Source organism: Genypterus blacodes, unplaced genomic scaffold (assembly GCF_046128005.1).
Source record: "Genypterus blacodes isolate CSIRO-AG114 ecotype Tasmania unplaced genomic scaffold, CSIRO-AGI_Gbla_v1 ptg000156l_1, whole genome shotgun sequence".
NCBI classification, from domain to species: Eukaryota; Metazoa; Chordata; class Actinopteri; order Ophidiiformes; family Ophidiidae; genus Genypterus; species Genypterus blacodes.
In genome coordinates this window covers 6,440,026-6,452,868 of record NW_027466957.1, presented here as the reverse complement: position 1 = coordinate 6,452,868, position 12,843 = coordinate 6,440,026, and the positions used below count along the sequence as shown (strand labels likewise).

Genomic DNA, 12,843 nt, shown 5'->3' with positions numbered 1-12,843 from the left:
ACGATTATACGGTTGACTCTTTACAAGGATGAGTTATAATAAGAAAATTGTAATTATTTAGTGACGTGATAAAGTACATAAAGCAGGAAATACAATAAACTCTATAAGGTCAATGTTGTTCGTGTCGGGAGTCTTCAGGTATTCCTCCTGTGACATGCGCACTGGGCCATGCTGTTGAGTTTGTTATGACAAACTGAGGCCTCGGACTAAATTAGGAGCGGAGCCCCTGTCTCTGTCCAGGCGAAGCCGCGATGGAGGGCATGGAAATAGACCTCGACCAGGAGCTAATGCAGAAATTTAGCTGCATGGGTACCACAGACAAAGACATCCTCATTTCGGAGTTTCAGAGGCTCCTTGGCTTTCAACTAAACCCGGCTGGATGCGCCTTCTTTCTGGACATGACCAACTGGTGAGTGCGGGGACTCGCTCGGCCTGCTGTGGTAGTTACCGTTCACTAGCTAGCTAAATACACAGCGCTCGTTGTAAAAGGATACTTCGCCGGGACTGTGACAGAAACCGGACAAAATGTTATTTTCCGTATTCGTAAAAGTGTAACAAACATGAGCTAAGTAGTGTTTACGTTACATCGCGTACACAATGACAGATAACGACGTCGTAGTAACGTAACTAGCTGAGTCAGTGTGTTGGACTTACGCCTGACCCGATCACCGCGAAGGGTAAACGTCTGAATTTAGGGCTAACACACACGTTTAACGGATATAAAAAGAGATTATCATTAACAAATTCGCGGTAGTTTGGACAAAGGTCTATTAAAAGTGGGTACAATAGTTTTAGGACAGCGTGTTTTCCTCGTGATCATCTCGGCTCCTGTGCCAGTGTTTACCTCAGCTACCACCAGCTAATACTTCATTGTTTCGACGATATTAAAGTTTATTCATGTTTTCTCTCACTATTTTCACCAATTTTTGTATTTACTAAAGTGTTACATCAGCCCTCCCCAGTTAGTTCCGACCAGGAAGGCGTGACTGCGTAATTCTAAGGGCACGATCGAACTATGACCACCAGGTTCTTACGTAACCAACACATCATATAAGCTTGTACAGACGTGTTGCTAAACCCAGCGGTAAACTCGCTTAATTGTATTCTTATCGCATTGTTATGTCTGCACTACACACAGTATATCACCCGAGCATCATCGACGTGCCTGGCGTAAAAGTGATTTTTAAATATTTTCGGCGATAACATTATAATAAAGAATAAATACGTGTCAACATGTTTTCGATCATGGGATGGCTGGAGTGTTCATTTATGAAAGTTTCGGTATTTCTTAAAATGTTCAATGTACAAGATGAAGGCGTCAGTGGTATCACGTGATTCCGTGTAATAGCGCTTTCTAAAAATACAAAAGTGCTGCTGTATGTATGAGCAGCTCACTGCAGGGAGGATCCATTAGAAACCTCCACTGGTTTGTGCGTTTCACTGTGTGCACTACGTTTAACCTCTGCAAAATGGTGTCTGGAATGAAAGCTGTGCTATGAAGAACTTGGGATTTATTTACATAATACAAATATGTCTATGGTAGAATTATTAATCTTATTTTTTCTCTGAGGCTGATATTATAGGAACAGTCCCCTTTGCAGTTACAACAACCTCTCCTCTCATAAGAAGACTTAGCAATAGATTCTGGAACACAAGTGCAGGGATTTGCTTTTGTTAAGTGGAGTAAGAGTGTCAGCGTCAGACCCTGATTGTTGGGCGTTCTGGCCTGGCGTGCACTCGTCATTCCAGTTCTTCCTAAATATGTTTGATGGGGCTGAGGTGTGTAGTTTGATTGGAGGTTATTGTGTGCACTGAGGTAATGACGTGCTAAAGACAACAGAATCCTTCCCCTCATGGGAGCTGACGCCTAGCCCAAACCATGAAAAACAACAGCCATTCCTCCTCCACTATCCAATTAGTGTACCAGCTAATTACAACTGGCATACCCACATACTTCGAGCCATGTAGTTGTTCATTACTTAACATGATTTGTGTAGAGCTGAATCGTGGTTGCCTAGGAATGGTAGAGGAGATAGCTGATAACTGCTCATTACAGACATAACCAGAAGCAATAATTATGATTAGGGCTATTACAAATAAGTGTTACATCTGTAAAATTAATCACAAAGTGTCATACGTCCCATGTTTAGCTGCCATAGCTGTGTAAACTGTTTTTTCGACCTGTTCTCATCACCTGGATTTCTTCTTCCTGTTGTCCTAGGAATTTACAGGCAGCCATCGGAGCCTATTATGACTTTGAGAGTCCCAACATCACGGCACCATGCATGTCTTTTGTTAAGGACATAACAATTGGAGAGGGTGAATCAGTTCCACCTAACACACCTTTCACAAAGACTTGGAGGGTACAGAACACAGGTATGTGTTACTTCTGGACATCGCTGTGTTAACGCCTGTCAAGACTTTCATTTGGATAACATACCTAACAAAATACTTGTTGTGTTTGTGCCTTCCAGGTGCAGAGTCGTGGCCTCCTGGTGTTTGTCTGAAGTATGTAGGAGGGGATCAGTTCGGTCACGTAAACATGGTGTTGGTGCGGTCTTTAGACCCTCAGGAGATGGCCGATGTGAGTGTGCAGATGCAGAGCCCTGTGGCGCCTGGCATGTACCAGGGACAGTGGAGAATGTGCACCGCCACGGGACTTTACTATGGAGGTGAGAGCTGCAGATAAATGTGAATTACTGCTTTTTCAATAGACAAGAGTACAGTCCAACACTTTTAAAGCCTTTGCTGGATGAATCACTTGCTTGGTCTATCCATGGGTCCATTCCAACCACGAGTACAACTCCAACTGTGTGTGTCATTCTGTTCATCTACGGTTGTTTCCCCCCTTCAGATGTCATTTGGGTGATCCTCAGTGTGGAGGTCGGAGGACTCCTCGGCGTCACGCAGCAACTTTCTTCTTTCCAAGCCGAGTTCAATACCCAGCCCCACCGCGCCCTGGAGGGAGACTACAACCCCTTTGCCTCGCCGCAGAAGACAAAGTGCCCCAACAGCAACAACAACAGTGTCCACGACGACAGCAACCACACGGAGACCGGGGAACACTGGCAGGGACCCCCGAATCAACTGCAGCAAGATCAAAATGGACTTTCACAAAACTCTGTGAATATAACAGCCAACAGTCTACAAAGCAATCTATCAGTAGTCACTTATAATCAGGTAAGGCTCGTCAATAACAGATAACCACGTCTGTCTGTCTATCCGTGTTTCTGTCTGTCTGTCTGTCCATACACGCGCGCACTGCAGTACAATCAGCTAATGCAAAATCACTTCCTCAGACCAGATCCTGCATAGAATTTGCAGCCAATCCTTCGACAAAAAGTATATATTTGTTGTTTAAATATATGGTAGCACACTCAACTTAGATTCCACTGCAGTCAAGTCAGGTCCATTTTGTTTGTATAGCACGATATCACACACAATGTCTCAAAGGGCTTTACAGACTCACAGCATCAGGAAAAGTCCCGAACTCCAGAGAAAACCTTCATGTAAAAATGGAAGAAACCTCTGGAAAAGGCAATAATAAATAATTCAATTTTATACCTCTATGTGGTTGAAAGCTGCATAAATATATCCAAAGTAAGCTCAATCTGATGTATTCAGGCACATAATCGTTGTAGTCTTACTGCATATACACATCAAGTCTCTTACCTGTGTATTGGTTGAATTGTACAGTCATCAGCAGTGTAGTATATATGTACATGTAACCATAGTGACTGAGCAATAAGTTGATCATTTCTGTGCTCTTGTCTCTTCTCCACAGGGTATACATGGGCCATATCCCTTTGGGGACTCTTAAAACTTGGGACTTCTCACAGTCACGCAGCACCTCGCCTCTGGCGTCTGTCACATCAATAAGAAGAAGAGGCTTTACAGTAGCTGGTGAGAGTCTGGAGATCCAAAACCCCAACACTTTTTATGCAAAGTTCCGTCTCCACTTCCGCTACACTTTCAGAAACCAGAGGTGGGTGCTGCTGACGGTGCAGCTCAGCCAACATCCCACATCCATTGTACGCATGTGTGAATGCTAAGTTAAAAATGAGTGCTAAGAGTCTTTTTGAGTGATACCTTCTTTTTTTTCCTGGACATTTTTTTTTAGTTGTCAGAGTGCAAATGAAATAATGGTGACACGAGTGTGTATTTGTGAAAACTTGTGTGTGTGCGTGTGCGTGTGTGTCTGCGTGCATCGGGCAACCTGAAAGAGAGATTTTGGAGGAAAAGCCATGTATTTTTGCCAACTGATTCTCCAGTTTCTGCTCTGAGTCTTGATATATTGATTGCATTTCCACACTGGTTCTGCCTACAAAATCCAGTTCTATACATATGAACACTATTGTTTACTTTATATCTTAACCTTTAAACGTACACAGGAGAGCTGAAACATCCTCCAGAAATATATTTTGATACTGTGTGTACCGTTAGTACATCTCAAAGCCAATCAGCTTTTCCCATTTGGTTCAAACGTCCCTATGCTGCCACGGGGACACACAAGATGAGGTGCAGTGTCATTTTTCTACCACTAGGGGGAAGTCACTCATACTATTGATCTTTCTATGAAACAGAACTCATGTAGTTTGATGTGACTTGAGTTTAGCCAAGCACAATATTATTATTAGTGTTATATATAAAGATAAACACACGTTATAATTCTGTTTGGACCTGCTCTGTTACAGCTTCTTATAACGTTTTCCTCACACATTTGCATTTATCCCCATAATAAACTACCCGGAATAGCTGGATTACTGTATGCAAAATCAAGTTTACAGCGGGTCATCTTTTTATCGAGCGATCTCTACGACAACAGAGCAGAACAGTTTGAAATGTCATATTTCAGACAATAATACTGTCATTTCTTGCATCCTGCATCCTAATGCTGACTTAGTTTTGTGAAGCTATTTGTTTTTATCATCTTGACTTGAATGTATTTGATGAATGTGTAAAAAGAAAAATGTTTTTAGAAATGATTAAATTTGCCCAAAGATTTCACATTGAATAATTTGCCTTGAACTTCTAGTATGTTTTTATTTTTATTTTTGCTGCATTTTGATTCAATCCCTTGTTTAACTTCTTAAAGGGATTTTCCAAATTCACCACCCAGATATGTTCAGATTAGAAAATGTACAATAATTCTGTCCTTAGTAATTGTTCCTGAAATTTGCACTAACCGGCTGATCTATGCACTGAGTAATGTGGCCTCCTGTGTGTGCTCTTCTCCTCCACGCTTATATTTTCAGTACAGTTAAGTCCTGAAGGCTTTCTCAACTATGTGATTTTATCTGTCTCTCACAGACAAGTGACTTAGCCCACCTTGTCAGGTAAAGCGGCCCCAACAGTAAGCCCCGAGGGGACACTGAGCTATGTCACAGCACCAGCCAGTACTAAAACACAAATCTCTGTGCATTTTCTGTCCCAAAATGTTCATGGCAAACGCACCTCTCTCTCTGCTGTCAACAATGTTCAAGTGAAAAAATGGCTTTATTGTAAATCTTCCCCCCAAGCATCCATTGGCTTTTCTTGCAGAATGAATCAGTTGGCATTTAACTCATACAACAGCACATTTAGAGTGAAGAAGTGCAAACAGATGAAAGCTTTTTCCCTGTATGTTTGATGAAATGTTTGTATGATTAAATTATCACTGAAAATATGCGCTTTTCAGGCTTTACTTTGTTTTATTAGTGCTTTACAGGACTGAAACGAGATCAATCAACCTGATTTTACAGATTGATTAACAATTTTGCTTTTCAACTGCCAATCATACCGATTCACAAATATGTCATTTCTACAACTCTAGGCGTAAATCCAGCTTAAATTACGAATTTACTAACATTGGAGTTAGTAAATTTTGTTAAGTTTGTCTGGAAGTGCAACTATTTCATCAGTTGTCAACAAGCTTTGTCAATTATTGTGGTATTTTCTGTTAAACAGGCATCAAAACCATTTACATGCAAGTGAATGAGTGTAAATGCATCAGTTTCATGACAGATTGGTGTATTACTTTTGAAGAAACTGCCAAAATCCAACTAACAACTAACCATTGAAACCATTCAACTGTCAGACATGGATGAACACATAGCCTCCATTGTTGAGGTTAAGATGTTAATGGGCAATCTCAAAAGGTCATTGTGTGATTATTGCCTTCTGAGACAGAAGCACATACATAGAAGAGAAACAGTAGCTGCGGTTCCAGTGCAGGTGTGTCATGATAACGAAGGAGGAGTCAGACATCCACGGTAGCCTGGAGGTTTACTGGTCCACTGTTGCTCCCCCCCACAAACTCAAGCATCTATTAGAACTAATGTCTCTTGCAATGGTTGCATCCAGCAGCTTGCTCGCTGCTGCAGAGCTGCTGCGTAACCACACCGCCTCAGGGACTAACACTCACCTTTCTCCCGCTGATACAGAAGGAGTAATGTGAAGGTAGAAAGACGAGGAAAAGTTGCTGAATACTCAAGTTTCAAGTAAAGAAAGATAAAGTCTGATAAAGCAGAATATCATTTTTTGGGCAGTCATGGTTTTTTTGAGTCAAACTTATCTTTTTTTTTCAGCAACCCACAACAAGGCAAAAGTGCACAGTGAAAGCAACTTCAAGTCCAGGAGCTGAAATCCTTTTCATAAAATAAAAAGGAGGAAAGGATTATTCATCTGAGGGAAGACTTATGAGTCAGCGCTATGCATATCTCAACACAACCACACAAACATCTGTGTTTAGTCTAAGCAAACATTTGCTCACTCTCTCTCGCTCTCTCTCTCTCTATCCTTCTGTGTGACTCTCTTGTATTCATTTTCTCTACCAGTTGCTCAACTATTTGAACCTCTCGGAACACTAACACCATCAACATCTCACTGTGCCGTCTTGCTGTGTCTGATTCCTTTACATTTCAGGGGTGTATATTCTTTCTGTGTATCTGTAGTCAACGTTTTATGTTGTTATGTGCTTAAAAAGGAATATATGATGCTTTGTGATCTAGTTGGAGTTTTGGTAGAGGTTCAAATTCGACATTAATGACTCAGACACTGGTTTCTTTCTTTCATCTCAAAAGATAGAAACCCATGTTTTGGTGGTGACTTGTATGAAGATGTTTGAGAACGTTTGACTTATATCATCGTGGGAACTAGGGACCTAAATACATTTTACTCAAGCTACCCAGAAATAGTCATATAATGTAAACAACATGTTAATCGTTTGAACACTGATTCATGCAAATGCACATGCACAGCGGAAACACCGCGACAACAGTGACTGATAGCTCCACACAAATGCCTCCAAGATGTGGTGTGATTCAATTTGTTTCATTTTCATTTCTCCTATGTTCCTATCTGCCTCAATTTCTTCACCAAAGGGGAAATCATGATTAACTTTCTCATAAATACATGACCTTTGACACCATTTTATTAGCTGATTAGATCAGATTAGATATGAAATCACTTCAGTTTCAACATTCTGTTACACAAAGTTTAATAAAAAACATTATCGTCATTCTTAAAACCCGCCGCTGTTGAGAGTGTTAAAATATATTATACGTGCCTTCACATCTCCTCAGGCTGTCAGGCCTCATCCACTTTGTTTACACAAAGGTGAATACGGCCTCCAGTCATTATTAAGCAGCCACTTACAGTGACTGGGACACACCCTTTCTGCCAGAATTGATATGTCACAAAGGTGCTGTGACTCCCAAATCAGCCAAACTCTTAGCTGCTTGGGCCAGGAGTCAACAAGGTCTCTGAGTACTTAGAGAGGACCAAAGTACTCCAGTGCTGCCTGCTGGGTTTCTCTGTACTTTGATAAGAAATAATACAGCCCGACTGGAGGCCTGAACACTCACAGACGGTCCTGACGTTTGTCCAGAGTCGTTCAGCAAAGACAGAAGAAGATCGACTGTATTCTGACAAGGTAAGACTACAATACAGATGTTGTTACTACTATTATTACTACTAATATCACTACTAACTACCTTTTCCTCTCTTACTACATCACCATCATTCAGTACTACCCACCTCTCACTGATATTATGACTAATTCTTCATATGACTGCTCTAGATACTACCACTATTATAATTATTATATTGTTACTGCTTCTATTTCTACTCGTATAATTGCTGCTACCACATAATAGCACCTGTTATCACCACTGCTACTACTACCATTCAGAATACTGCCATTATTACCACTATCAGTACTTAAGTTATTATTACCTGAACTCATTTGATGACTTGAACCTGTGCTGTTGTCACAATTGATACTATTATGACCATAATGTATCACTATTGTTACCAATACTGCTCCTATTACTACCACCACATGACTCAACCTGTTACCACAACTACTACCACTTCTTATATTTCTACTGTGTTGTAAAAACCCAGTGATGACGCTGGTTGAGACAGAATCAATTTTACATCAAGTATATACACACACACAAAATAGTAAATTGTGTTTTTAGACACGTAGCCACATTTCTCTGTCTCCTGATCTCCCTCTATCTCCCTCTATCTCTCTTCCTACACACAAACTCACAAACACACAAACTCACAAACTCCCACATAGAATAGACATTATACCACAACAGAATACCAACAGCTCGGGTACTGTAGGTGCGTTATCAAACCCTCGCACTTTAGCCCACTGAGTAGAAAAAGGCAGAGTACGATGAATGACCAAACCTTTTCCATATCAACTAAATGCCTCTAATATCAGTTTGCCGCTATCTAATGAGATGTTAAACACACCACCTGGAATAAGTCTATAAATAATAGACTTGGTGTTTAAGAGCATGCCACACGCACACACACGCACACACACTACAGATACGAATAAAGATAAAAAGATAAAGGAAATCTAGTAGAACTAGTTTTAGCTCTGCCGAACATTTAAACAGCTAACGCCTGGAGGTGAGGAAACAGCCCAGATATGGGACGTGCGTCATGTACGTCATGGAGTGTGATTCTATTGTCATGGCAACTTTTTCTGTTATCCTTTCCCTCCATTTAATGATTTGGGTAATTTTAAGTACTCTAATATTACAGTAATACACACAAGGGGACAGGAAAAGAACACATTTGACGCTAAGTTTGGGTCGATTCAAAACTATTTGGTGTGACCTTTGTATTATTTTTGAATATTTTGGAGTAAGAGTTGATCTGGTCACATTAATAACCAAAAGGCGAATCAACAGCACAAACAGATACAGTGTAGATGTGTTATTAGTTCCATGAGGTAAGAATTTGTGTACGACATAAATCCATTTTCCTTTAGAGGTTTGACATGCACACAGTATCCTTTATCTCCTCACACTTTTCTGTGCGTGTAAAGGAAATAGGGGAATAATAGAAATGCATTCATGCTGTCTGTAAAACTGCAACAGCATTATGAACTATTGAGTAAATGAACAATGACATGAGTCAGGTTATTAATGAGTTGTTCTCTTACTCATACCGTGATGTATATGCTTCAGCTACTTGCTTTACCCAGAGATTATATGTGTCCCACCCTTTATGTCATAATGTGTCAATCAGCATTGCACATTCTTTTACAATTATCTTGTGCTCTTATGTATTTTGGTATTAACACCAAACGCAATGTAATTCATCTGTCCCGAATGCTTAAGGGAAGCTACAGTATCTGATTCCATATTTCAAAGCATGTCCTGCTAAGTAAATAGCATAAAACAAATGCCATATTTACTTTAGGATGGTTACTGTTTAAATATTAGGTATTTGGGTATGGTTTCAGTGCAGCATCAATGTCTCTCTGTCTCTCCAGAGAAAATGTCACGGTTGAAAATGTCAAGGGGTCTGTGTGTTTTGTGTCACTGATGACAGTTCTTTGTGAAAACAATGCTTTCTTCTTCCAGAGGATATGGGGAGTCCTGGCTGTGAGCATATAGGATACACGACACATTCGCCTGTCTTCATCAGTCACCCGCACACTGACAGCAGACAGGCCTGGATGGACGAACCGGAGGACATCAAACCTCCCCGTGGTTTGTTGGGGCACCCTGAGCTCAGCTGGTCTGGGGTCTATGTGCCATGCTACGACAGACTGCCTATTGAAGAGAACCCCTGGGTGCTGCGGATGACAGAGGCACCTGGTCCCACAGGGCCTCCTTGCAGGATGGCAGAGCTGAGCCCTGCTACATCCAGTCCTGAGCAGTTTTCCCCCTCAGCTGAGCTGGAGGGTCAGGTGGAGGAGCCCTGCCTGGAGCAGATCCGCAGTATGGTAGTGGGCGAAGTGCTTAAAGATGTCGACACGGCATGTAAGCTGCTCAACATCACACCAGGTAGGGACAATTTACGATCTGTAAATATCTTGTCATCATCAGCACAACATGAGGGATCGAATGTGTTAGAGCAGAATGTGTTCACAGAAGGTTTTGACAAATAGCTAACTTAATGAATCTTCAAAGGCCAAGACTTGTTCTTTGTTTGCTCACACATCAACATGTGAAGCTTATGTAAGAGACACTAAGCACTTCAGAGGCTCTGCCCAGCTATGCAAACTCTAATGTTGACAGTGTGCAGCATCCATTTCTTCCTCAGAACGTTCAACAATATCTCACGTAGAGTTTGCTTATTTGCCTTCACGGTGTTGCAGCAATCTTCAACGCAAACCAGGTGTCATGATGAACGTATTACAGTGACTGACAAAACAGGGATATTATTATTACGATCATTATCATCATCATCATGATCTCAAATCAAGACGAACAGCGGCTTCACTAAATAGAAACACGGACACTTTCCTGTCTCCACCCTGCTTGTCCAGGGATACCAATAAGAAATATTTGAGTTTATGTCACGTTAAAGGAAAGTCTTCATCTGCAAAGTGACTGCGAAGTACAGCATTTAGGTATATATAGTACTTCTGAAAAAAAAAGAAATACAAGTAGCTCAGAATTGGGACTTGAGTCAATATACTCACTTTATACCTGCACAACATAACTACTGTACTTGAACTTCACGTGTCAGAGCTTCTGTGCATTAAATATGTTTGTGGACCTTTTAAATCCTCAAACTGCCACAAATTCAGTATGTAAAACTCAAATGCGAGCATGTGTTGATGATGGTGTTTTTGACCTCTCTAGACCCAATGGAGTGGAGCGGCATGCATGTTCAGAAGTGGCTGCTCTGGACTGAGCACCTCTACCGGCTGCCGCAGGTCAGCAAGCTGTTTCAGGGTCTGACTGGGAGAGATGTGTGCTCCCTGACAGAGGAGGACTTCAGACAGCGGTCAATACTAAGCGGAGACCTGCTGTACGCTCACCTGGACATCTGGAAGTCAGGTAGCAGCAAACATGAAGCCAGAGAGCCAAACACACTAACTATTACAAAATGTGGATTGGCAAACAAGCAATCATAATTAGCTAACAAGATGCTGTAAGGGATGAGTATGAGACTGGAAAAGCTTATCTATAATACATTTAAACTCATCTTGGTTTTCTATCTGCTTCTTTAGCTGTATCCATGAAGGAAGGCAGCCAACCTGCAGATAGCAAAACTGGTAGGTTCATATTTCTGTTCCATTATGATTTCACCAATAGTTCTGTGATTGACGTACACTGAGATAACACACAGCAACAAGTAAAAACACGTTTTTTTTGGTCTTATCTGCTGGCTCCAGATGGTGAGTCCTGGCCAGACGTGGTGTGCAGTTATCCTAGCCAGCCCATCCACCTGTGGCAGTTCCTCAGAGAGCTGCTACTTAAGCCTCACAGCTACAGCCGCTGCATCCGCTGGATCAACAAGGAGAAAGGTAAGGTGACATGACAGTGACATGACTCCTGAAGCTTATTTAGAGCTTTTGTTAAAGCCTTGCACATAGAAATTTCTGCCACGTCCAACAAATTGTTTTGATTTTCAGGTTTTCAAGCTAATAGATATTACTATTATATACTGGATTCCCTGATTTAATACAGCAATTTCAGTAAATAAATATCTAACAAGTCCAATGTGCTTGTAAAAGAAAATTACAAGCTGTATCAACTGTATCTTGGGCATGTCTGAGTTTTTCTGCCCCCTAGTGGTAGAAAATAGAACAGACGCTTTAAATTTAAGATTCTCATTTTGAGGCAATTTTCTAATGTTTTTAATTTAGATTCTACGAGTTGTTCTGCATCCCTAACTTGTTTTTTTCTCTTCTATCCCCAAGGAATTTTCAAGATCGAAGACTCGGCTCACGTGGCCAGATTATGGGGCATCAGGAAGAACCGGCCTGCTATGAACTATGACAAACTGAGTCGCTCAATACGCCAATACTACAAGAAGGGCATCATTCGTAAGCCTGACGTTTCTCGCAGACTGGTCTACCAGTTTGTCAACCCTGTATGATGAAGAATGCAGAGAAAAATGAGCGCAGGGTGAGAGATTACAGATATGAATAAGATATGCTGGACATACAGTAGAAGGAACATAGTCTCTGAAGCTCATTCATTGTATTTTGTCGTTTCAGTTCAATTGTAAAGACTGCCTAAGTAACATATGCACTCCTGCCTCCCACTTATTCTTTTGTTTTTCTTTCTTTTTTTTGCTTAATATTTTTATTGAAGAGAGAGTCTGACATATCAGTGAACATGCAGTTACGGGACAATGTTTCTTTTTCTTCTGCATATATGGCAACAATACTTTTTTTTCTTCCTTTGAAATCCTACCCAAAGTCCAGTTCCGTTCAGATATCAGGGATGTTTGATGTTGCAGAGCAATACCAAAATAACTGAATATATTGTATTTTATAAAAACCTGCCTTGATGGTTTGTTTCATTTCAATTTCTTTTCTTGGGTTTATGTTATGGATCTAAAATAAAGTCATTAATTATCACGCCTCGTCTC

At 40.9% G+C, this 12,843-nt stretch overlaps 2 protein-coding genes across 2 annotated transcripts; both read left to right on the top strand.

Annotated features, from left to right (window-relative positions):
* The first annotated feature begins 126 nt into the window (after nucleotides 1-126).
* Nucleotides 127-5,665, top strand: LOC143013295 (protein ILRUN-like). Its single transcript, XM_076166865.1, has 5 exons — nucleotides 127-409; nucleotides 2,222-2,376; nucleotides 2,475-2,672; nucleotides 2,855-3,180; nucleotides 3,785-5,665. Exons 1-5 carry the CDS (start codon nucleotides 252-254, stop codon nucleotides 3,818-3,820), a joined length of 873 nt encoding a protein of 290 aa, XP_076022980.1. The 5' UTR covers nucleotides 127-251; the 3' UTR covers nucleotides 3,821-5,665.
* A 2,042-nt stretch (nucleotides 5,666-7,707) lies between these two features.
* Nucleotides 7,708-12,815, top strand: LOC143013327 (SAM pointed domain-containing Ets transcription factor-like). The gene is made up of 6 exons (XM_076166904.1): nucleotides 7,708-7,912; nucleotides 9,873-10,298; nucleotides 11,103-11,300; nucleotides 11,474-11,518; nucleotides 11,639-11,770; nucleotides 12,167-12,815. The coding sequence occupies exons 2-6, from the start codon at nucleotides 9,878-9,880 to the stop codon at nucleotides 12,343-12,345; spliced, it is 975 nt and encodes a 324-aa protein (XP_076023019.1). The 5' UTR covers nucleotides 7,708-7,912; nucleotides 9,873-9,877; the 3' UTR covers nucleotides 12,346-12,815.
* Nucleotides 12,816-12,843: the final 28 nt, after the last annotated feature.